General features: G+C 41.4%; 1 protein-coding gene across 1 annotated transcript in view; it reads left to right on the top strand.

Moving 5' to 3' along the window:
- Window positions 1-27235, top strand: part of SVEP1 (sushi, von Willebrand factor type A, EGF and pentraxin domain containing 1) — a 570842-nt gene that overhangs the window by 197175 nt on the left and 346432 nt on the right. The window contains exons 6-11 of the mRNA XM_075316174.1: window positions 60-239; window positions 499-696; window positions 12056-12174; window positions 13836-13965; window positions 25305-25412; window positions 26546-26677. Of these exons, the coding sequence (XP_075172289.1) occupies window positions 60-239; window positions 499-696; window positions 12056-12174; window positions 13836-13965; window positions 25305-25412; window positions 26546-26677 (867 nt within the window). The remainder of the gene's footprint in view (window positions 1-59; window positions 240-498; window positions 697-12055; window positions 12175-13835; window positions 13966-25304; window positions 25413-26545; window positions 26678-27235) is intronic.

Raw genomic sequence — 27235 nt, 5'->3', positions numbered from 1 at the left:
ATTAGTAGTTTATAACATATGACTATAAAAATGATATATTTTTTCATTATTTACTGTAGTTCGAACATGTCCAAAACTTCGTCCAGTTGAAAATGGCAAGTTAAGCTGTTCATCAAGTGATACGTCCTTTGGAACTGTATGTTCTGTGACATGCAATGATGGATACAGATTGCAGGGACGTTCTAAACTTGTTTGCCAAGAAAATTCATACTGGGATGCCAAGGAGCCAATCTGTACAGGTATAGTTTATGTTATCATCTGCGCTGATTGTGCCAAACATATGTTGCACATTAGTATAAATCTGTTTTACAGCTAATCTCCGTTAATAATTTATATGACTATATTCAGTGAAGCCTCAGAGGCCTCCTGTAGGCAATGTGAATAACTATTTGGTATAGCCACATAGAGGGAGTAAAAGCTACCTTTAATAGGAAGTGTCTGTTTATTCTCCTAGTGTAGCAAATATTATCCAATCAACTATTGACTTCTATTTTGTAGAAATGTACTGCCCTGCATTTTCCAAACCTGATAGTGTCCTGATATTTCCATTGACCTGTGGGCAAGAAGCAGCTGTACATGGATCAGTGTGCTATTTGGGATGTCATAAAGGATTTACTTTGTCTGGAATCAGAGATGAAATAAAATGCATGTCCAATGGAAAATGGAGTGAAGAAGTCCAAAAGACAACGTGCAAAGGTAATGAGGCACTATGAGTATCAGTACTTTAAAAACAATGCTGTCAGCTAGGACCTCCTCTCAAAAATGGGATGGTGACTTTAGTTAACCTCTTATTGACAGACGACGAACATGTACAGTGCAAGCCGGTAGCGTTTGTATGGAGCGGGGTCATGGGATGAGCTCACTCCATACACGGCATGTAATGGCTGTGTGTTACAGCTATGACCTGACTGACAATTGTGGGTAGTAGCTAGCTCCATGCAATTGTTAATCTATTAAATGCCACTTTCAAAATCTGACAGCATCATTTATAGTATGCTGGCATGGGGCGCATCATTTTATGTCCTCGTCGGAATGCCCGTGCCATGAGCATGGGTCACAGATGGATTGTTAGGAGAGCTGGGGATCTGTTGAAGACCTCTGTGCTTGTCATTTTGGAGCTTCCTTGAAACCCTGCCTGTGGCTGGGCTTCGAAAGAGACCATGATTTTCAATATATACAGCAATGCTGTGTTATTGCTGTGTATAATGCAAATGATTAGCTGATTGAAAATTCAAGTACCCAAGGGTGACTAATAAATACAGTGAAAAGGTAAAGAAAATGGCTTTAAATATAAAAAAAAACAAAAACCAGAAAACGTCAAACCAACCCCTTTCCTGCCATTTAAAAACGCCAAAATTAAGGTTTCTTTGGTTATAGCAATACCACAATAGTATCAATAAAAACGCTGTCTCGCCCAGCAAAAAATACTCCCTCACACAGCTCTATCAACCAAAAAAATGAAAACTTTACAGGTCTTAATAAAAATTAAGTCAAGGGTATTAAACCATACCTACACTAAGACAGTGAACTTGTACTATCATGTACCAAAAATAGAGATAATTATATATTTCTACCCTGAAGAAGGCTGCGCCAAAATGCGCGTCGGGGTGGGCGCCACATGAACACTCCTACTGTTCGCATGCAAAGGTAACTTCCTCTTATGTAACTGTTCTGGTGTCCCATATATGGCTTTATGCACTAATTAGACAAATAATTCCATGGCCACAATTGGCTACTCTGCAGAACTATTTTTAACACAAAACTAGAAGCCTACTTGGCATTGCTTGCTGCCTATATGTCAGCCATATATTGTTTACAAACTCTCTACCTCCCAGCATCGGACTCTTTACATATATATCTGCATCAATTTGAATATGAATTTGTATATAGATATTGGTAAATAACTCTGTTAATATCTCCTTTGTACTTTAGCCAACATAATACAAATACCATTCACCATGGTTGCATTAGGGATTACATGGTTCTGTTAAATTTGTATACACCTATGGCCTCTCCATTGGAGATAAAAAGGCAGACTTATTTTTGTGAATATATATAAATATATAAATAGTGTATATATATTCGGCCCCCTTGAATTTTTCAACCCTTTCCCACATTTCAGGCTTCAAACATAAAGATGAAAAATTTAAATTTTATGGTGAAGAATCAGCAACAAGTGGAACACAATTATGAAGGTGAGCGATATTTATTGCTTATTTTAAATTTTTGTAAAAAATAATAAAATTGGGGCGTGCAATATTATTCGGCCCCTTTACTTTCAGTGCAGCAAACTCACTCCAGAAGTTCAGTGAGGATCTCTGAATGATCCAATGTTGTCCGAAATGACTGATGATGATGAGAAATATCATCAAACTGTGTGTAATGAAGACCCCATATAAACGCACCTGCTCTGTGATAGTCTCAGTGTTCTGTTTAAAGCAGAGAGAGCATCATGAAGACCAAGGAACACAACAGGCAGGTCTATGATACTGTTGTGGAGAAGTTTAAAGCTGGATTTGGTTGCAAAAAGATTTCCAAAAGTTTAAACATCATAAGAAGCACTGTGCAAGCGATCATATTGAAATGCAAGGAGTATCATATCACTGCAAATCTACCAAGACCCGTCCATCCCTCAAAAATTTCATCTCAAACAAGGAGAAGACTGATCAGAGATGCATCCAAGAGGCCCATGATCACTCTGGATGAACTGCAGAGATCTACAGCAGAGGTGGGAGAGTCTGTCCATAGGACAACAAGCAGTCATGCACTACTCAAATCTGGCCTTTATGCAAGAAGAAAGCCATTTCTCAAAGATATCCATAAAAAGTGTTGTTTATAGTTTCACACAAGCCACCTGGGAGACACACCAAACATGTGGAAGAAGGTGCTCTGGTCAGATGAAACCAAAATCGAACTTTTTGGGCAAACTGCCAAACGATAAGTTTGGTATAAAAGCAACACAGCTCATCACCCTGAACACACCATCCCCACTGTCAAACATGGTGATGGCAGCATCACTGTTTGGGCCTGCTTTGCTTCAGCAGGGACAGGGAAGATGATTAAAATTGATGGGAAGATGGATGGAGCCAAATACAGGAACATTCTTGAAGAAAGCCTGTTGGAGTGTGCAAAAGACCTGAGACTCTGACGGAGATTTGTCTTTCAACAAGACAATGATCCAAAAAATAAAGTAAAATCTACAATGGAATGGTTCACAAATAAACGTATCCAGGTGTTAGAATGGCCAAGTCACAGTCCAGACCCGAATCCAATCGAGAATCTGTGGAAAGAGCTGAAAACTGCTGTTCACAAACGCTCTCCATCCAACCTCACTCAGCTCCAGCTGTTTGCAAAGTAAGAATGTGCAAGAATTTCAGTCTTTCGATGTGCAAAACTGATAGACACATACCCCAAGCAACTTGCAGCTGTAATCGCACCAAAAAATGGCGCCACAAAGAATAAACTTAAAGGGGCCGAATAATATTGCACGCCCCAATTTTATTATTTCTTACAAAAATTTTAAATAAGCAATAAACATCGTTCACCTTCACAATTATGTCCCACTTTTTGTTGATTCCTCAACATAAAATTTAAATTTTTATCTTTATGTTTGAAGCCTGAAATGTGGGAAAAGGTTGAAAAAATCAAGGAGGCCGAATACTTTCGCAAGGCACTGTGTGTATATATATATATATATATAGATATATATATATATCTATATATATATATATATATACATATATATATATATATATATATATTGTGAGGCAGTGACAGGGGTAATATTTGAAGACCGCTATGTGTCCCCCAGAATGTGTCTGGAAACCCTCTGAGTTTGCTATAGCTATTACTGGTAGCATAGCACAAAGGGTAACAGGGAGACAGATCCTTCCTCCCAGTCCAGGTTTTGTAGCAATCCTCATGTCCGGCATTTTCGTTTAAATCATGCAGAGCACATCAGGGTGTGTCTCAGTTGAGAGCCAGGCTTGGTGAAGCTAACACATGCTGTGTGAGCTGGGCTGGCTCTGTGTGGAGTGAACACAGGCCAAGAGTGTGAGCCTAGGAGAACCTTACACAGATCCCTGCGGTTAACGGGGTCCTAAGGTAACAAGACTTTTTGATGCAAAGAATTTGTCTATATGCACCGGCTGTGATCCGGAAGAGACTTTGACAGTGGGAAATTGGATCTATTTATGCTGCAACAATAAATAGACTGTTGGTGTGAACACGCTGCTGCCTCACTGCCTCACGTTTTTGCCCAAGCAACGCTGCTACCTCACATTATGGTGGAGAATGCGGGCATGGCAGCCTGGTTGCTAAGGGCAATGGCCTAAGAGGTACTTACCCGGAAAAAAAAAAAAATAATAATTTTTTTTTACTGACTGTTTGCGGTGGATCGGCGGGTCCACGAAGCTTACAGGCGTTGCAGCCTGGTTGCTAGGGGCAACAACCCAGTTTTCACATGTTTATGATCAAGCCTGCAAAGTTACAGTTTAACTCAGCAGCCACTATGGAGGATCTTGTAAAGCAGCTGGCCCAGTCTACTGCTCAACTACAGCAGGTTTTTGCACAAACCAGTGCACAACAGCAACAGGCTAATGCTCAGCACCAGCGGGCGTTAGCTCAGCAACAGGAGACAAACAGCTTGTTGACTAAGCAGCTTTCTGCTCTGCGAGAAGCGCTCCCAGCGGTAACTCCAGGTCATCCAGTCCTTCCTGCGGCCCAGAACAGAGTAAGGGCGGCACTTACGAAGATGAGTGCAGAGGATGACCCAGAAGCCTTTCTCTCCGTGTTTGAGAGGACCGCTGAGCGAGAGAAATTGTCTACCGACCATTGGACTGATGTCGTGGCCCCGTTCTTGGTAGGTGAACCCCAAAAAGCCTACCTGGATCTCAGCACGGAGGATGCCAAGGACTATGGCATACTGAAAGGTGAGATCCTTGCACGAATGGGGGTTAACACTTATCTCCGGGCCCAACGAGTGAATCAGTGGTCCTTTGAGGAGGGAAAACCTGCACGCTCACAGGCCCATGTCTTACTGGACCTTGTAAAAAAATGGCTGCAGCCGGAGACCTTGAACCCCGGACAGATGATTGAGCGGGTGGTGATTGAACGGTTTGTGCGGACTTTGCCAGCCCCCATTCAATGGTGGGTGGGACAGGGGGACCCCGGTACCCTAGACCAGCTAGTGAATTTGGTGGAACGCTACACAGCTACCCAGGAGTTGGTCCGGGACTCTGCTTCACGGCGGGCACTCTGTAGGGATACGCCCACTTCACAGTTGGTAAAAGACTCCCGTCCCTCCTCGGGTGCTGCCCCATCTTCAGCCCTGGCAGAGAGTAAACCCCAGACTAAGGTCAGCCGGAGTCCCGGTTCCCCAAAGTCAGACACCCGAAACAGGGACACCTCTGCTGTTATGTGCTGGCGGTGCCATCAGCTCGGGCATGTGATGGCACAGTGCCCACTCACATCAGAACCCATGGACTGCCGGTACGCTCGCCGGGTATCAATATATGCCCATACTGTTTGTACCGCAAGCACTGTTACTATGGGGGAGGAGCCCTATCTCTGCAAAGTACGTGTTAATGGCTATACAGCAGAGGCTTTGTTGGAATCAGGAAGTGTAGTGACTCTTGTACATGCCTCCTTGGTCTCCGGGGAAAACCCTACGGGACATAAAGTAGGGGTACTTTGTATTCATGGAGACCTACGTGAATACCCTATGGAAAGGGTCACCATTGCTACCTCGTGTGGAGAGGTTCAACATGAAGTGGGGGTGATGAAAAGACTTCCATATGCTGTTATTTTGGGAAGAGACTTGCCCCTGTTCTGGACATTATGTGGGAGGCGAGCTAGCCCTCCGAGGTGTATGATTGAACCAGGCCCTGAGCCGGACGATCCCGACTCAGGGATACTTGCCATAGGGGTCACCAGTATAGGGACAGAGTGTAACCCTGCCAGGTTTCCCCTAGAGGTAATGGCAGGAGAGGTTGAGCCACCCGAGGCAATCCCGGAGTTGAACGTGTCTCCAGATAATTTCGGAATAGCGCAGCTCCGGGACCCCACATTGGCTCCTGGACGTGGAAATGTACAGGTAATTGATGGGGTACCCCAGCGGCCTGGTGCCAGGCTGGAAACTCCCTACATGGCTCTAAAGCGAGAGTTGCTCTATCGGGTTGATACAATCCGGGGGGAAATAGTGGAACAGTTGGTGGTCCCTCAGCCGTACCGCCGTCAGGCCTTGGAATTGGCTCATAACCACCTAATGAGTGGGCACCTAGGTGAAGAGAAAACGCGGGAACGCATGTTTCAGCGGTTCTACTGGCCAGGGGTCGGCGCAGAAATTAAGAGGTTCTGTGAGTCCTGCCCAGTTTGTCAGTTGACCGCACCAACGCACCGTTTCCGTAGTCCTCTGATACCTTTACCCATTATAGAGGTGCCTTTTGAGCGGATTGCTATGGATCTGATCAGACCCATTGTAAAATCAGCCCGTGGTCACCAGCACATCCTGGTAGTGATGGATTACGCGACACGTTATCCGGAGGCCATTCCACTACGTCACACCTTGGCGAGGCTTATTGCTCGGGAGTTGTTTGCTATGTTCTGTCCCGTGGGGTTACCCAAAGAAATCCTGACCGATTAGGGCACTCCCTTTATGTCTAAAATTACAAAGGAACTGTGCAAACTCCTCCAGATCAAGCAGCTACGCACGTCAGTGTACCATCCCCAGACTGATGGTCTAGTGGAACGTTTTAATAAAACTCTGAAGGCTATGTTGAAAAAGGTGGTCTCCAAAGAGGGGAAAGATTGGGACATGTTATTGCCCTATTTAATGTTCGCTATCCGCGAGGTCCCACAATCTTCCACCGGGTTCTCGCCATTTGAGTTACTGTATGGCAGACATCCGCGGGGACTGCTGGATATAGTTAAGGAAACTTGGGAACAGGAGCCCACCCCTCACAAAAGCACAGTGGAATACGTTATGGGTATGCAGGATCGTATCACGGCAATAATGCCCATTGTAAAAGAGCATTTGCTGGATGTTCAGGGAGCCCAAAGTACTCAGTATAATAGAAAGGCCTCCATCAGGTCTTTTAAACCGGGAGATCGTGTCTTAGTCCTAATACCTACTGCAGAAAGTAAGTTCTTAGCCAAATGGCAAGGTCCCTATGAGATCCGGGAGAAAGTGGGGGAGGTAAACTATAAGGTGTATCAGCCAGGTAGAAGAAAACCAGAGCAAATCTACCATGTAAACCTGCTGAAGGCATGGAAAGACAGGGAATGTATGGTGGCTGACGTAACGTTGGACCTAACCTTTTCAGGTGCCTTGACAACAACAAAGGAGGAGTCCCCTGATGATGAATTGGGAGTGAGGATAGGGGATTCTCTCTCAAAACAGCAGAGACGGGAGTCTCGGAGGTTAGTGCAGCGGAATACGGATGTGTTCTCCAGCCTACCAGGCCGAACAACCGTAATCCACCATGATATTGTCACCGAGCCTCAAGTAAGGGTACGCCTGAGGCCATACCGGGTACCAGAGGCTCGTAGACAAGCCATTGCGGAGGAGGTAAAAAAGATGCTCCAACTAGGGGTTATTGAAAAATCCACGAGCGAATGGGCCAGTCCCATTGTACTGATCCCGAAACCAGACGGTTCTTTAAGATTCTGTAATGACTTCCGAAAGTTAAATGAGGTTTCAAAATTTGATATGTATCCCATGCCCAGGGTCGAAGAGATGATAGAGAGACTGGGACGGGCCCAGTACTTCACGACTCTCGATCTCACTAAAGGTTACTGGCAGGTGCCGCTGACAGAGGCGGCAAAAGAAAAGACCGCTTTTGTCACGCCAGGGGGGCTCTATCACTATGTCGTCTTGCCATTTGGTTTACATGGGGCTCCGGCCACGTTTCAGAGATTAATGGACATAGTGTTAGAACCCCATCAACCATATGCCTCCGCATATTTGGATGACATCATCATCTATAGCAGTGACTGGAGCACCCACTTATCTCAGGTACAAGCGGTAGTGGATTCGCTCAGAGCTGCTGGTCTGACGGCGAATCCAAGCAAATGTGCTATGGGTCTCAAAGAAGCCCGTTACTTGGGGTATGTGATAGGCCAAGGGGTTATCAAGCCACAAGTAAACAAAATCGAAGCCATTCAAAACTGGCCTCGTCCCCTTACCACAAAACAGGTAAGAGCCTTTCTGAGTATAATTGGGTATTACCGACGATTCATACCCAATTTTGCTGGAAGGTCGGCGCCTTTTTCCGATCTTTTAAAAGGGAAGAAGTCGGTCATGGTCCACTGGAATACAGAAGCAGAGGAAGCCTTTCAGGTGCTAAAGGTAGTCCTATGTGGTCAGCCTGTCCTTGTCAACCCTGACTTTCAAAAGGAGTTTATAGTACAGGCAGATGCCTCTGAGGTGGGTCTGGGTGCAGTTCTGTCCCAGGAGGTAGATGGAGAGGAGCACCCGGTCACCTATTTGAGTAGAAAACTCACCCCGGCAGAGAAGAACTATAGCATAGTGGAGAAGGAGTGCCTGGCCATAAAATGGGCTCTGGAATCCATCAGCTACTACCTGCTGGGGCGACACTTTCGCCTGGTGACAGACCACTCCCCTTTGGTCTGGATGAGGAATGCTAAGGAGAGAAATGCAAGAGTCACCAGGTGGTTTCTCTCCTTGCAGAACTTTCACTTTTCTGTGGAACACCGGGCTGGTAGGTGGCAGGGCAATGCGGATGCCCTGTCCAGAGGTCCCTGTATGTTGGCAAAAGTTCAACCCCGCCCGTTTGAACTGAGGGGGGATATGTGAGGCAGTGACAGGGGTAATATTTGAAGACCGCTATGTGTCCCCCAGAATGTGTCTGGAAACCCTCTGAGTTTGCTATAGCTATTACTGGTAGCATAGCACAAAGGGTAACAGGGAGACAGATCCTTCCTCCCAGTCCAGGTTTTGTAGCAATCCTCATGTCCGACATTTTCGTTTAAATCATGCAGAGCACAGCAGGGTGGGTCTCAGTTGAGAGCCAGGCTTGGTGAAGCTAACACATAATCCCTGCGGTTAAGGGGTCCTAAGGTAACAAGACTTTTTGATGCAAAGAATTTGTCTATATGCACCGGCTGTGATCCGGAAGAGACTTTGACAGTGGGAAATTGGATCTATTTATGCTACAGCAATAAATAGACTGTTGGTGTGAACACGCTGCTGCATCACGTTTTTGCCCAAGCAACGCTGCTACCTCACAATATATATATACAGCTGTGGCAAAAATTAAGAGACTACTTCCAAATTTTAATTTTTTTCAGATTTTTCTCTTTATGGGTATACTTTTGAGTAAAATGTAAATTGTTCTTTTATTCTATAAACTACTGACAACATGTCTCCCAATTTCCAAGCAATACATTTTGTATTTATTTTCTGAAAATGAAAAATGGTCAAACTAACAAAAAAATGCATTGCTTTCAGACCTGAAATAATGCAAATAAAACCAGTTCATTATTATTTAGAAACAACAATACTAATGTTTTAACTTCGGAAGAGTTCAGAAATCAATATTTTATGGGATACCCATGATTTTTAATCACAGCTTTCATGTGTCTTGGCATGCTTTCCACCAGTGTTTCACACTGCCTTTGGGTGACCTTATGCCACTCCTGGCACAAAAATGTAAGCAGTTCTTCTTTGTTTGATGACTTGTGACTATCCTTCTTCCTCTTGATTACATTCCAGAGGTTTTCAATAGGGTTCAGGTCTGGAGACTGGGCTGCCCATGACAGGGTTTTGATGTGGTGGTCCTTCATCCACACATTGATTGACCTAGCTGTGTGGCATGGCGCATTGTCTGCTGGAAAAGACAGTCCTCAGAGTTTGGAAACATTGCCTGAGCAGAAAGAAGCAACTATTTTTCCAGGATAACCTTGTATGCGGCTTTATTCATATGTCCTTCACAAAGATGTTTGTTGAATTTTCTTTACCTAATTTTCAGCTTTGCCCAACACCTGGTCATCAAATGGTTAGACGGAGACCTGGAGTGGCATACAAGGCACAGTGTTTTGCACCCACTGTTAAATTTGGTGGAGGATCAGTGATGGTCTGGGGATGCTTCAACAAGGCTTGAATTGGGGGGGGTTAATCTTTGTGAAGGACATATGAATCAAGCTGCATACAAGGTTATCTTGGAAAACCAGTTGCTTCCTTCTGCTCCAGCAATGTTCCCCAACTCTGAGGACTGTTTTTTTTCCAGCAGGACAATGCAGCTTGCCACACAGCTAGGTCAATCAATTTGTGGATGAAGGACCACCACATCAAAACCCTGTCATGGCCAACCCTTTCTCCAGGCCCCATTAAAAACCTCTGGAATGTAATCAAGAGGAAGATGGATAGTGTTAAGCCATCAAACAAAGAAGAACTGCTTACATTTTTGTGCCAGGAGTGGCATAAAGTCTCCCAAAAACAGTGTGAAAAAGACTGGTGGAAATCTTGCCAAGACGCATGAAAGTTGTGAATAAAAATCATGGTTATTCCACAAAATATTGATTTCTGAACTCTTATTGAGTTAAATCATTAGTATTGTTGTTTCTAAATGATTATGAACTTGTTTTCTTTGCATTATTTCAGATCTGATAGCAAAGCATTTTTTTGTTATTTTGACCATTTCTCATGTTCAGAAAAATGTTTGCTTGGAAATTCGGAGACATGTTGTCAGTAGTTTATAGAGTAAAAGAACAATTTAAATTTTACTCAAAAATATACCTATAAAGAGAAAAATCACAAAAAATGAAAATTTGGAAGTAGTCTGTTCATTTTTGCCAGAGCTGTATATATATTAATTTATCCTTTGTCAATTTAATCACTTTTTTGGTCACTAATATTGTACAGTACTTTTTTCTGACGCTTCTTGTCTGTAGTAAAATAGAGCCTTTTTGATACTTTCAGGTACAGTGTGTGTGTGTGTGCATATATATGTGACACCCTTATTTTTTCCAGGCAACTTTTTTTGCAATTTATTAACTTCAATAAATTTGACTTTTGTTCTTTTGTTCTTTTTTTTTTTCTTTTCTTGGTTGTATATATGGATCTTAGTAAATGCAGACACAATTAAAAAATATATTTTTTTTTCAAGGTTTTGATTTTGTTTTTCCCACTACTAAAATAATAAAAAAAAGCTGGACTGATTAATATTACCAGGTCATTTTTACCACACAATGTACTCTGTAAAAACGATTCCCAATAAACAATGTCAGGGATTTTTGTTCACAATTTCACCAATTATTTACCGGTTTACCAGTATACTATTTGTTAACATGAATTTTGGCATTCAAAAGTGCAACTCATCCTGCAAAAACTCAAACCTTCATAAGTCTATGTGAAAAAGAAGAAAAATAAAAAATATTGCTCTTTGAAGAAGGGAAGGAAAAATAGAAAATGTAGAAATTGAAATTAGCTTGTCCGGAAGTGGTTAAAATAGAGTTGTCTCAATCAGTGCCATCAATAATCCATAGGTATGGAGGCTTCTCCCCAAAAAGCTTTAGGCTATGTCTGCACACTGCTTTTTTATTGTAACCACCAAATGCACCCTGTGGCCAAAAAAATGCATCTTGTGGCAAAAAGATGCATCAAAAACCTCATGCGTGTTTGGTGAGGTTTCTTATGCGGTTTTAGTGCGTTTTTAGTGTATTTTTGATGCGTTTTTATCACCAATGGGTGAAAAATGCAGAGAAAACGCAAAAAGAATTAGTCACCACAAAAATGCAGCAAAAAAAAAAAATGTGCCCATAGCAAATCTGAAATCTCATATACTTTGTTGGAGAAGGAAAAGCATGCAGTTTGTGGTGATTTAAAGGTCACCACAAAACGCACCAAAAAAGCATGAAAAACTGCAGTGTGCCTTACTGTCAGAAAGAATACAGTAAAAGACAGCACACAGAGTCTGTTCAGCTCAGAACTAGAAAGCTTTTTTGCACTGTCATTCCAGGCTCTGTGCTCACTGCTTTGCCATGATTTTGGCCATATATCAGCCTTTCACTCATTTTGTCTTTTTATATGTTTCAGACGTTGAACCTCCAGTAATAAAATGTCCAGATGATATAACTGCAGAAAATATTCAGCACCAAAATACAGCTCAAATTGTTTGGGAAATTCCAGAAGCAGTAGATAATACAGATGAAGAGGTGACAATATCTCCATAGATATATTATCTGTTATTATATATACTATAGAAAATTATATTGCGGTATATTTGTATAAAATTATTGTAAATAGTGAATTTGCTATCAGAAACCAGATATTTTGTCTTTTTGTAAGCTTGATATAATAACAGCTATTATTCCTGACTTCACCATTCTCAATTTAGATACAACTTTTTGATGGTTATTCCATACCGGACAAAATCTACGTCTTTGGATGACATTTACCTAACGTGTGTGGTCATTTTATAACGGTCCTGTAATAAAATGTCCCCTGCCATGTAATTCAAATGACATCATCCTGTCCTAGTCACTAGTGTTGTGCGAGTAGTTGACTATTCGTACTCGCTATGTTGTTAGTGAGTACTGTCCACTATTCGCATATTCGTTACGAGTAGCGGGCACAATAACAGGGGCTTTACACGCTACGATATCGTTAATGTTTTATCGTCAGGGTCACGTTGTTTGTGACGCACATCCGGAGTCATTAACGATATCGTAGCATGTAACAGTTTTGTGCGATCTAAAACAATCACAAAAGCGGCAAAAATCGTTTGCCGTGGAGAGGTCGTCCTAAAACAAAAAATCATTTATTTCTCATTAGCGATGTTGTTCCTTGTTCCTGCGGCAGCACACATCGCTATGTGTGACACCGCAAGAGTGAGGAACATCTCCTTACCTGCATCCACCGGCTATGCGGAAGGAAGGAGGTGGGCGGGATGTTTACGTCCTGCTCATCTTCGCACCTTCGCTTCTATTGGCCGCCTGCCTTAGGAAGGAGGCGGGTCGCCGGCCAGAGCGATGTCGCAAGACAGGTAAGTCCATGTGACGGGGGTAAGCGAGGTTGTGCAACACGGGCAGCGATATGCCCGTGTTTCTCAACCGACGGGGGCGGGTACCATCGCTTGTGATCTCGCTAGCGAGATCACAGCATGTAAAGCCCGCTTTAACATCAATGGGAAATACTCACTAAGTAGCGAGTAACCCGAAAGCCATACTTTTCATTCGAGTAGCGAATAGTACGGCTTTCGGGTTACTTGCTACTTAGTGACTGACATTGCGCCCACTACTCATAAGGAATATGCGACTAGCGGACAGTACTCGCTAACAGCATAATGAGTACGAATAGTCAACTACTCACTCAACACTACTAGTCACATATCAGGATGGGCTGCAGTCTGAAAAAACAGGTTACCCGAAACTGAGATCCATGATTCAACTGACAGAGGAGTCATATTGTAAGCACACATATTGGAACTACTGGAGAAGCACTGTGATAGGATTTATGTCAAAAAGCTAGTAATTTTTACACCAATAGTCCAAGAAAAAGATCATGTTGGTGAAGAGGTCATATTGCAACACAGAGTTAAAATGAAACAGAAATGGTCCAAATATCAAAACAGTTATTCCAAAATAATAGTCAGGAGGAAAAACATAGTGAGGTGACTAAATTGTTGTGTGAATGGGCAATGAGCAGTACTGGTTGCCATTACAATATAACTTAACCAAAAACTACTGGATTGAACACAGTTGGAGCTCGGTGGGTGGTGTGCTGTTGTGTCATCTCATAGGGCGCAGTGAAATAGTGAGAGTCTGAAAAAATGAAAACTTTAACATATCCATCATATATTTTTTGTTTTGTCTAGGTTTTGATTGAGGTTAGTCCAGCTTTTTTACCTCCTCATATGTTTCCTATTGGGGAGGTATCTGTTAAATACACTGCAACAGACACTTCTGGCAACCAAGCAAGTTGTACCTTCAACATTAAGGTTATTGGTAAGTTTGGAGCATGTCACTGGAGATTTTGACACGTGATATTTGTTTCATAACTGATATTATACAACACCGTCTGCACCATTATTGTGACTGAGTCATGAACACAGATGAATGAAAAACATTTGAATGTTTTTAATTTTCAGTTTTCTAATTTTTAACTCTTGTAAGAAAACTACATTACAAAAGTCTATTCTTATTGCAAAGTATGTTAATATGTTTGTGTGTGTATACAGTATATACATACTTACAATATATCAGAAAAGTGAGTACACCCCTCACTATTTTGTATATATATACATATATTTTTAATGGGACAACACTGAAGATATGCCACTCTGATACAATGTAAAGTAGTCAGTGTACAGTTTGCATAACAGTGTAAATTTGGTGTGCCCTCTAAATAACTCAACACAGCCAACAATGTTTCAACTGCTGGCAACAAAAGTAAGTACACCCTATTATACCCAATTAGCCACGTTCCCTCCCAGGTGTCATGTGACTCATTAGTGTTACAAGGTATCAGGTGTGAATGACAACAGATGTGTTTTATTGCTCACATACTCTAGCATACTGAAAATTGGAAGTTGAACATGGCACCTCATGACAAAGAATTCTATGAGGATCAGAAAAAAATAATTGTTTATCTACATAAGCGTGACCTAAGCTATAAGAAGGTTGCCAAAACCCTGAAACTGAGCTCCAATATGGTGGCCAAGACCATACAGTGGTTAACAATACAGGTTCCACTCAGAACAGGCCTTGCCATAGTCAATCAAAGAAATTGAGTGCACGTCCTCAACATCATATCCAGAGGTTGTCTCTTGAAAATAGATGTATGACTGCTGCCAGCATTGCTCCACAGATTAAAAGTGTGGGGGGGGTCAGCCTGTCAGTACTTAGACCATATGCCACATGGTTTGGGACTGCATGAGTGCTGGCGGCTGTGGGAAGCTGCAGTTCATTGAGGAAACCACGAATGCCACCATGTACTGCGACATATTGAAGCAGATATGATCTCTTCCCTTTCGGAAACTGGGCTGAAAGGCAATAATCCAAAATAATAAAGACTCCAACACCTCCAAGAAGACAACTGCCTTGCTACAGAGACTGAATGTAAAGGTTCTGGACTGGCCAAGCATGTCTCTAGCTCTATGCCCTTTTGAGCATATCTGGGGAACCTCAAAAGGATTTGGAGGAGTTCAAGGTCTCTAAAATCCACTAGCGTTGTGATGTCTTCATGGAGGAGTAGAAGAAGATTCCAGTACCAACCTGTAAAATTCTAGCAAACTCTATGCCCAAGAGAGTTAAGGCAGTGCATGAAAATAATGGTTGTGTTGAGTTATTTAAAGGGCACACCATATTTACACTGTTATACAAGCTGAATCGATTGGATCAATTAGGCATAATAGGGATAAGCACTATGTTGCCTATGCCATTAAGTAGAAAATATAAATTGTCTCTAAAATAAGCCACTATGGAATGCATGGCGGGCAGCACACTTTATGCATCGTGGATATTGCAAACTATTGACAAACTTTTCATTTATTATGTATATGTGCAGAAAATGGTCTTATCATTTACATTTCCTACTTGATGGTATGTGCAAAATACTGCTTGTCGCTATTATTTATCCCTATCTGAAATCATGTGAGGCCATACTTTGTAGGTTTGGTGAATTGGGCAAAGCACAGAATTCTAAAACATATTGGGCACATTATTCAATACTATCCAAAAACTGTGAACTAAAGCGGGCTTTACACGCTGCGACATCGCTAATGCGGAGTCATTGGGGTCACGGATTTTGTGACGCACATCCGGACGCATTAGCGATGCCGTTGCGTGAGACACCGATAAGCGATTTTGCATCGTTGCAAAACCGTGCAAAATCGCTAATCGGCGACACGGGGGTCCATTCTCAATTATCGTTACTGCAGCAGTAACGAAGCTGTTCCTCGTTCCTGCGGCAGCACACATCGCTGCGTGTGATGCCGCAGGAGCGAGGAAGCTCTCCCAGCCGCTATAAGGAAGGAAAAAGGTGGGCGGGATGTTACGTCCTGCTCATCTCCGCCCCTCCGCTGCTATTGGGCGGCGGTTCAGTGACGCTTCAGTGACGTCGCTGTGACGCCAGACGGACCGCCCCCTTAGAAAGGAGGCGGTTCGCCCGTCACAGCGACGTCGCCGGACAGGTAAGTATGTGTGACGGCTGTTGTGCGGCACGGGCAGCGATTTGCCCGTGTCGCGCAACAGATGGGGGCGGGTACCCACACTAGCGATATCGGGACCGATATCGCAGTGTGTAAAGTAGCCTTTAGCCTAGAGAGAGTCTTAAAATGAGACAACTTGGATCATGCTCTTTGACAAATGTATTATATTTTGAGATTGTCTTGTGTATGTTTACTAAAACTGACTTCCACTATATTTATGTGTTTTAATCACTTTCATTTGTTTGACAAGGGGGCCTCATTGATATGGGATATTTTATACCGGAAAAAGGGAGTGGGCTATTGTATCAAAAATTATTAAAATTGTACTCTAAAATTTTGGTGCATTTTTAATTCTTGGTGTTATACACTAACTTTAATTTGTGCCGGAGTTGTACATCAAGATTTTGGTGAATTTTTGACACACCATGTTGAACATTTAGGCCCTGTGCGCACTGGAAAATGTAATTTTCTCAAGAAAATTCCGCAGGTATTCAAAGATTACCGCACCCGCGGTAAAAAAAACGCGGCAAACCGCACCCGAAAACCGCATGCGGTTTGCCGCGGTTTTACCGCGGCATTGTTCGCGGTATTGCCGCGGTTTTGTCGCGTGCGGGTTGGTATGTGCTTTATTGCATTCAATGCAATAAAGCACATTGAGAAAAGAGAAAAAAAAAGTAATTTCATTCTGAGATAGAGAAATAGACAGAAGAATAGATAGATAGACAGACAGAGGGATAGATAGAAGGATGATAGGTAGATACATAGATAGATAGAGGGATAGACAGATAGATAGAGGGATAGATAGAGGGATAGATAGAGTCCCTGTAAGCACACTCTGCATTTCTCACGGTCGGCAGTGAGTTCCCATTACCGGCCGTGGGAAATGCCCAGGAGTTACCTCTCCTGTCTCCCTGTGAGGCTGCATTCAGCAGTGTCTGTGTCAGTCGCGGCTGGATGCAAGCATCGCAGGACGCCGGAGCTGTTGATTACATCGGAGCTTTGTTTCGGGAGGGGTTAATAAAAGGGTAAATGAGGCGTATTTGTGTTTTATTTAAAATAAAGGACTTTTCGGTGTATGTGTTTTTTCACTTTACTTACAGGTTGATCATGTCAGCTGTCTCATAGATGCTGCCATGATCAAGCCTGGAGTTAATGGCGGTGATCCGCGACCATTAACTCCTTGTATTACCTTGACTGCCACTGCTAAACGGCAGCAAGAAGAGCCGGGGACACTCCGGTACTGCCGCAAAATGCATGCGACAGTCCCGGGGCAGCTGCGGCTGATATTCTCGGCTGCCGGAGGGGGAGTGAGGCGGGGGACATTAACCCTGCCCCTCGCACTCCCCAGCCTGAGAATACCGGGCCACCGCTGTGTGCTTACCTCGGCTGGAAGGTAAAAATACGGCGGAGCCCGCATACTTTGTTTTCTATATTTCCGTTTGCTTTCTATGTGTGTTCTATATATCTGTGTCTGTGATGTCTGTGTGTGTCTGATATGTGTGTGTGTGTTTACTCTCTGCTCTGCTTCCTCTTCCTGTAATGACATCACTTCCCTGCAAAACCGCAGACAAGCGATGTACATTACCGCAGGTAAACTGCAAAATACCGCAGGGAATAACGCAGGAAAACACAGTGAACCGCACAGAATTTGCTGCCTGCGTTATTCCCTGCGGGATTTCACGATTACATTGGAGTCAATGTAGTGAAATCCCGCAGCGATGTGCGGAAAAGAATTGACATGCAATTGTTTTTGCTGCGGGATTCCCACAGCAAAACATGCAGCTGTCAAATTCTGCCTAGTGCGAACAGGATTTTTTTTTTCCCATACGTTTTGCTGGTGATTCACTGCAGAGATGTTATGAACATTTTCTGCAGCGAAACATGCAGCAAATCCGCAAAAAATCCCCGGCAAAATCCGGTAAGGTAAGAAAATTCGCACAGGGCCTAAGTCACTTCCCTTTTCCAGAATACAATGTCCCTTTCCAGTGAGACTACCTAGTCAGACCAATAAAAAGTGTCTACAACACATAATAAATATGGTGCTAGTCATGAAAGACAGTTTTTTAGAGCAGATAACACCAGAATCATGGCACATTTAGACTGATAAACATGCCCCATTGCTTTTGTCCTTTCCACATTACTTACTGATGAGGAGCTTTCAGAGTCATTATTTAGTCATTACATAAGAACGATTATTTCATACTGTGAGCTATTCACTCAGATTGCTGTATTTTAAAAATGCAGTAACAATTTCAATAAAGGAACAAAGTAAACTTGCTGTATGTAGTATATACAATATAAACAGTTGTAATCCAAATTATTCAAGACCATCTGCCAATGAAGTTTACAATCAAAATTTACAAAATTATTACTGTTTTTCTCTTATTACGCCAATGAAACAATTTAATTACCTCAGTAGAAATAAAATAACAAGTGGTTTTTCCAAATTTAACACATATTACTTTTACTGAATACTGCAGACTTGAGAATTATTTAACCCTGTCATGACAAGTATCTTTAATACTTATTAGAGCAGCCTTTGCTTTTTTTGTTCTTCTACAAACGTGATGTATAGGAATGGTGCCAGAAGTTGGTGTTTGGCTATGCATCATCTTTGCAGGGGGTCATAACGGCTAAAATCTGCTCTATTACGTACTAAAGATATTTGCCATGAAAAAGCTAAATAATTCTGATGCTACAATAGTCACTCAGTGATGAGTAGGGATGAGCGAACCCGAACTGTTAAGTTCGGGGTTCCTATAGTACAGGGTAGGTCATAAGTGTGGGTACACCCTGATAAAATTGAAGTGGTTGCTGATATCACCTTACCGTTTTTGGCATATTAGTACATGGGAGGGGCCAAACATTTGATGCTGGGTAACACCCACGGTGGCCATCTGCAAAGCTGCCATTTTGAATTCAACTTTACTTCAATGGGAAGGGGGTCATGTGACACATCAAACACATAGAGAATTGCACAAGAAAAACAATGGTTTTGAATTGTCAATGTGATTCTCTTCTCCCACTCTTGACACACCAAGAACAATATCGCAGATCCAGGATCCAGGATGTGGGTACCTGAAACAATAGATACAGCAGGTATGAGGTAGTAATTCATCTACAGTTTTGCTCTCGGTATGTCAAGAGTGGGAGAAGAGAATCACATTGACAATTCAACACAATGGGCAGCACTTTGTGCACATCCTTTAGTGGGTTACTGTCGTTGCTCCATGTTACAAATGTGTCAATAATTCGATAATGAATAAAGCTACGTTAAAAATGAGAACACCATTGTTTTTCTTGTGCAATTCTCTATGTGTTTGATGTGTCACATGGCGCCTTTTGAAGAAAGTAAAGTTGAATTCAAGAAGGCAGGTTTGCAGATGGCCGCCATGGGTGTTACCCGGCATCAAATGTTTGGCCCCTCCCATGTACCTATATGTCACAAACGATAAAGTGATAGAAACCACTTCCATTTTATCAAGGTGTACCAGGGTGTATCGATACTTATGGCCTACCCTGTACATCTGGTGTTGGGTATTAGATTCGAACATGGACTTTTAGTAAAAAGTGCATGTCCAAGTTCAGAGCTTGGGTACTGTCCATTTGATAACTAAAGGCAAAGCAGACAGCTGGTATTCTCAACCCTCGGGTGTCTGCTTTACTTTGATTTATTATCAAAAATAGAGGGTATCCAAAGCCATTTCTTTTAAATTATTTAAATGAATAATTTAAAAAAATAGAGTGTGGTTTCCCCCTATTTTTGATAACCAGCAAAGTTAAAGCTAGCAACTTGTGACTGGTATTTTCAGGGTGGAAGGGCCCATAGTCATTTGGCCTTTCCCATCCTTAAATTAGCAGCCCAAAGCTGACTGCCCTGCTTTGTTCGTCTTTTCCTGATTGTGCAGTGGCAATCAGGAAAATGCTTTTTGGATTGATACAAGTAAAATATATCTTTGTACCGTGTTAGCCAGTAGAGATAAAAAAATTGTTTAAAAGAACAGAGAGTCCTCAGTGGACAACCACTGAGGACTCTCTGTTCTTTTAAACAATTTTTTTATCTCTACTTCAACCACTGAGGACTCTCTGTTCTTTTAAACAATTTTTGGATTGATGTGAGCTGAGAATTGGAAGCTGACATCAAGCCCCGGGTTTGTAATGTAGAAGCATCATCAGACACCCTCATTACTAAACCGGTAAGTATAGAGTTAAAAAAAAATAAACTTTATATTAATAAACACTCCCCCATATTCCACTGTTCACCAACTTATAAATTAAAAAGAATTCCGAGAAGTTCCAAAGTAATACAATGGAGTAATGTCCCACAACGCCTATCAATTACAATGGAGCTGCTTTCTAAGAACGTTCTCCAAATCTACCACCATAGATAAAGTTAAATATGACACATTTCCTTTTTATTTTAGGCAAAAAAATGAATATTTTCATTTTTTTACATTTTAAAATTACCAAAAAAAAAAAAAGGAAAATGAGGTCTAGCCACAGATTATCAATGATGTTTAAATCAGAGGACTGTGAGTGCCATTGTAAAACCTTCAGCTTGTGCTTTTTGAAGTAGTCTACTGTGGATTTTGACATGTGTTTATGATCATTATCAATTTGTAGAAGTCATCCTCTTTTCAACTTCAACCTTTTTTATAGATGGTGTTATCTTTAGAAACAAAATTCTCATAGCTGAGCTAACCAACTAATCACCTGGTTAGCCTTGGTACAGCTAAACCGGTGAGTGCACTACTCGAAATGCATTTCAAAAACAAGAAGAAAATAGTACTATGTGCAAAACACAATACAACTTTATTGAGAAATCACTACACAGACATAGATAAATTGATATAGTAAAATCAATCTCAAAGAATGGAGAAAGAAGGGGAAAATGAGGCCATGTAATAGGGAAGAATGGCTTCCAAGGATATGTGTTATGTGAGAAGTAATAAATGTGTATAACAAATCACAAACAATTTTCATTCTATGGAAGAGTTATAGAGGCACATATGCTATGAAGAGCTCAAATATGCCTTAATTACCTAAAGTGCAAGTGCAAATAAAGTGCAATCGAGGAACGTTCCTAGGCCATCATAGACAGCATGACATCATAGATATCAATTAGCAGCAATGAGGCTAATGGCATGTGACGTGCAATCCAGAAGTCAGGTGACGTTGAGTAGTGTTGGAGCTTCCACCCGCACGCGCACCTGACACAGCAAGCAGCCGCAGGACAGCAGGGGTACAAAGTGCAGGAAAAGTATTGCAATAGTTAGATAATGAGAGTAGCACAATAAGCCAGGGGAAATATTAGAAAGGATACTCTTGCAAAATATATTCACAAGATAATTAAATAACAAGAGAGACTCACCAAACCAAAGACAATGTTAACCCCTTCACGACCATGGACGGATATATCCGTCATGGAGCGTGTCCCGTTAAGCCCCGCCCCCTGCCGCGGGCAGGCGGCGGTGGTCGGCACACATATCAGCTGTTTTCAACAGCTGACATGTGTGCCTGCTAGCCGCGGGTGGAATTGCTTCCACCCGCGGCCATTAACCCCTTAAATCTTGCTGCCAAAGTCTGGCAGCAAGATCTAAATGCGCGCGGCCATGTTTTTTACTTACCGCCGCCCCCACCGGAAGTCACTTGCGTGATCACGTGACTATCGGTGGTTGCCATCGTAGCACAGGGTCATGTGATGACGCCTGCAGCTATGATGTTTCATTTTCGTTTTCCCTCGGCACGGAACAGAGGGCAAAAGAAAGTGACTGAATCTGCTGTTTACAGCTGTATAGCTGTGATCAGCAAATAGATAATAGCGATCGGATTGCTGATCGCTATAGCCCCCTAGGGGGACTAGTAAAATAAAAAAAAAGTAAAACAAAAAGTTTTAAAAAATAAAAAATAAAAAAACCTAAAAGTTTAAATCACCCCCCTTTCTCTCCATTGAAAATTAAAGGGTTAAAAAATAAATAAATATACACATATTTGGTATTGCCGCGTTCAGAAATGCCCGATCTATCAAATTATAAAATCAGTTAATCTGATTGGTAAACGGCGTAGTGGCAAAAAAATTTCAAATGCCAAAATTACGTTTTTTGGTCGCCGCAAGTTTTACGCAAAATGCAATAACAGGCGATCAAAACGTAGCATCTGCGCAAAAATGGTACCATTAGAAACGTCAGCTCGAGAAGCAAGAAATAAGCCGTCACAGAGCCATAGATCCCAAAAAAATAAGAATGCTACGTGTTTCGGAAAATGGCGCAAAACGTGCGCCACTTTTATTGGACAAACTTGTGAATTTTTTTTAACCCCTTAGGTACAAGTAAACCTATACATGTTTGGTGTCTACAAACTCGCACCGACCTCAGGCATCATACCCACATGTCAGTTTTACCATATAGTGAAGACTGTGAATAAAACATCCCAATAACTATTGTGCCATCACACTTTTTTTGCAATTTTTCCGCATTTGGAATTTTTTTACTGTTTTCCAGTACACCATATGGTAAAACTTATGGTTTCATTTAAAAGTACAACTTGTCCCGCAAAAAACAAGCCTGCACATGGCAAGATTGACGAAAAAATAAAAAAGTTACGGCTCTCGGAAGAAGGGGAGCAAAAAACAAAAACGCAAAAACGAAAAGTGCCCCGGGGCTGAAGGGGTGAAAGAGAATACACTTAGGTGTGTGGAGAGTGGTCCCATACATTAGAATATCCAGAAGTAAATCGATAATATATATAGCTAAATTGATAAATATCCCTCTATAGGAAATAACTATTAGGAAAAGAACTTCCGTATGGTAACAAAGCGAACACCAGTATATATCTAATAAATATGGGACCTCGTATCAACACACCCAGTGCATAAGTTCAGCAATAATCAAATACATATATAATCCATATAACAGATACCAGTGTATCCCAAACAATGTTATTAGTATATTACAGCTATATACAGCTGCTTAGAAGAACCCATGACTGCTGTTTGTTGGCACAAGGTTAGAAGAGGCTGGGTTTAATAAAGCTGTGAAATTTGCATCACCTGGTCTTTCCTAAAAATAATAGTGTACAAGCCATAACCCTAACAGGCTAATTAAGGTCTGAAATCTTGGTCAACGTTATCTGGGTACAAAAATTTCCCAAGGTGTCTAAAATTTTGCATCAGCCCATTTTCCTTTTTTGTTAATTTTAAAATGGAAAAGATGAAAAAATTATGTTTTGCCTTAAATACAAATGAAATGTGTCATCTTTAACTTTATGCCTTTTAGAGATCTTTTTATCTTCACTTCAACTTGTTAATTCTCAATAACAGTAATTTTGAAAAGGGGTGCCCAAACTTTTACATGCCAATGTACTCTATTCATATATTTTTTACATGTGCAGAAAATAGATAAAGCATAGCTATATAAAGTGTAGTTTACCTAGCTTTTCTAACATTAGCTTTGCCCTTTTCCACAATACTCGATGAGTAGCTTTAAGTACCATTATTTAGTCATTACACTTGGACGATTATTTCATGCTATTACTGTGAGCTATTCACACAAAGGTTGTTGTACTTTAAACCTAAAAGTGACATTAAATTAACAACGTCAATGATGTAATTTAACAATTTAAGTGGATTAGTTAAGAAACATTGAACAGAAAATGCTTATTATAAATGCAAAGTGGCTTAAAACATCAGTGATAACAGAACACCTACAGGTAACTTAATAGAATAATGCAGCCATTTTGGATTTTCGCTAATATAGCTCAATTAAGGTCTCCATTAAGAACCAACTGAGACCTGTATCCTGGAGTGCTAAACTGGGAAGATTAATATAGATTAAACAGATTTAGAATAGATACGATTTACATATAAATGTAATTACAGATATAATGTTAATGCACACATGTAGTTTAAAGAAATGTCTAATAAATGTCTTAGTTATTGAGTGAAAAATTATTTGAAGAACTTAGAGACACAACTAAAACATATATTTTCTTTCTTCTAAAAACCATGTCACGTCCACAAGTTGTGTGAGAAATTGCAGCCGTGTCCAATTCATTCAGTGGAGATGAATGGTATTTCATCCTTCTTCTCTGTGCGATTCCTAAAACTTAACATGGACAAAACAGAGTTCATTGTCTTTACACCTCCTCACTCATCTCCTCCAACAAGCCTTTCCATCAAACTTGATGGTTGCTCACTCTCCCCAGTCTCACAAGCACGTTGCCTTGGAGAAACCCTCGACTCTGCTCTATCCTTCAAGCCACATATCCAAGCCCTCTTCAACTCATGCTGATTACAACTCAAAAATATCTCCCGGATCCGTGCTTTCCTTAACCAAGAATCAGCAAAAACATTAGTGTATGCTCTCATCATCTCCCACCTTGACTACTGCAACATCCTGCTCTCTGGCTCCCTTCCAACACTCTTGCACCCCTCCAATCTATCCTAAACTCTGCGGCCCACCTAATCCACCTCTCCCCTCGCTACTCCCCAGCCTCGTCACTCTGCCAATCCCTTCACTGGCTTCCCATCACCCAACGACTCCAGTTCAAAACATTAACCATGACATACAAAGCCATGCACAACCTGTCTCCTCCTTACATCTGTGACCTAGTCTCCCGATACCTACCTGCACGCAACCTCAGATCCTCACAAGATCTCCTTCTCTGCTCCTCTCTTATCTCCTCTTCCCATAATCGCATACAAGATTTCTCCTGTGCATCCCCCATACTCTGCTCTACCTCAGCACATCAGACTCTCACCTACCGTGGAAAGCTTCAAGAGGAACCTCAAGACCCACCTCTTCCAACAAGCCTACAACCTGCAATAGCCCTCAGTCCAGTAGACCACTGCGCAACCAGCTCTGTCCTCACCTATTGTACCATCCCCCATTCCCTGTAGACTGTGAGCCCTCATGGGCAGGGTCCTCTCTCCTCCTATACCAGTCTGTTTTGTACTGTTAATGATTGTTGTATGTATACCCTCTTTCACTTGTAAAGCGCCATGGAATAAATGGCGCTATAATAATAAATAATAATAATAATAATAATAATCATAATGAACTGTAATGGCAGACGCAGTGTGACCCTAAAAAAAGACTGCCAAGTTTTATTGCCTCAACTTTTGTTTAATATTTTTAGATGTCGATCCACCTGTCATAGACAGATGCAGATCACCACCAGCCATACAATCTAGTGATGGCAAGCAGAGTGTTACCTGGGAAGAGCCACAATTCTCTGACAACTCAGGTGAGATCCGGTAGGAGATTTTCGCAAGGCAGTCTTGAGTTACGTATTTCCAAAGCAGCAGAACAGTGACAAAGATTTATGTTTCAGAGGTCTTAAATGTGCTAAATTAATCTAAGCACTAGTTTTGTATAATGTAAAGCCAAAAATGTCTGTGTGATAATGATGTATCAGAAGAAGAAAGTTCTGGCAAGAAAATCTGATGAAATCTTAAATACTAAAAATATTTTCCCATTGTATACTTTAGTATATGCTTATTAAACATGCCAGCTAAATCTTAAACCATTCCTAATATATTGCTATTTATGGGAATCTGTTAGAAAGATTTTACATGCAATTTATGTGCATGTAGGTCCTTCAAAGACAAGTCTAGCGATACCGTTACATGGCCAGTCTGTTTCTCAGTTATAACGTAATGAGCATTTGAATTGATATGTAAATAAGGCTGAAGAGCTATTGTAGCTCTGATGCCTCTGCCACTCCAGCTCTAGTCCTCCCCCCTAGTGTACCCTTATCATGCTTCACTGATGGCATTTATGCTGTGTTATATCAGGTAAAAGCGCACTCATTCAATCAGGAGGACACGGTGCTGGGAGACAAATAGAGCTGGAGTGACAGAGGCTTCAGATCTACCAGAGCTCCTCAGCCTCATTTACATATCAATTAAAATGTCGATTTCTCAGTAATAGAATAACGAACTGGCCATGTAAAGATATTGCTGGACTTATCTTTGAAAGAGCTACAGTCACATATAAATGGCTTTGGGGATTAATTCCTTCTGACAGATTCCCTTTAAATAGAGACGTTCTTCCAGTTTGATGAGGCAGATACAAGTACGACTAATTAGCAATTAAGAAATAGTGTTAAATTAAAGTATTATGTGTAGATTCAAAAGTATGTGTAATAAATTCTATAATTTACTGCTAGAGTTTTTTGGTAAAATACATTTCTACAGCAGTAATTAATTTTTAGCAACCTCTAGACTTTTATGTCTTATTTTATATTCTAACTTCTAAATCCACCCGTTTCTCTTTTCTCAATCTACCTTATGAGTAAATTGGTTATTGAATTGTAAATCAGTATATCTTGAGTAGCAATGAATGTAAATATCTGTTCTTACTTTCCTATGTCTCTAGGTGCCCCATTAATAATTACAAAAACCCATTCCCCTGGAGATATTTTCCCTAAAGGGGAAACGGTTGTTGAATATGTTGCCAGTGACCCTTCTGGTAATACTAGAACATGTGAGATTCAGATCGTCATTAAAGGTACAGTATGAGATCACATTAGGTCAGTAATTTGTTCTGTAAATGGTATTTTCCATTATAGCTTCTTAAAGCCATGGAACATTTTATAGACTGAAATTGAACCACCAAATTGCTGTCATAAAGTACTTCAATGGTTTTCTGCAAAGCAACCCATAAAACAGTTAATTATAGAGTTCAAGACATAATATAATAAATTATTTAACAATTGTACATTATAATAGATTTACTTTAATTGGAAACATACACTAAATGGACCAATGTATTGGGACACATATCTAAAGGCCCAGTCACACACAACGACTTACCAGCGATCCCGCCAAAGATACATCCTGATAAGGATTGCTGGTAAGTCGCTGGGAGGTCGCTGGTGAGATGTCACACAGTCAGGCCTTACAAACGACACAGTAACGATACAGGTCTCAGTAGCGACCTGTATAACGATTTTGGTGATCATTGGGAACCTGTCACACAGCGTCAAGCACAGAGATGCGTCCTGCCCAGCAGGACATCGCCTTTGAAGAAAATGGACTGGACCACTCTGCAATGACTGGCGACCTC

Source organism: Anomaloglossus baeobatrachus, chromosome 1, assembly GCF_048569485.1.
Source record: "Anomaloglossus baeobatrachus isolate aAnoBae1 chromosome 1, aAnoBae1.hap1, whole genome shotgun sequence".
Taxonomy (NCBI): Eukaryota; Metazoa; Chordata; class Amphibia; order Anura; family Aromobatidae; genus Anomaloglossus; species Anomaloglossus baeobatrachus.
The sequence above is the reverse complement of the archived record's forward strand: the minus strand, read 5'-3'. Positions and strand labels throughout refer to the sequence as shown.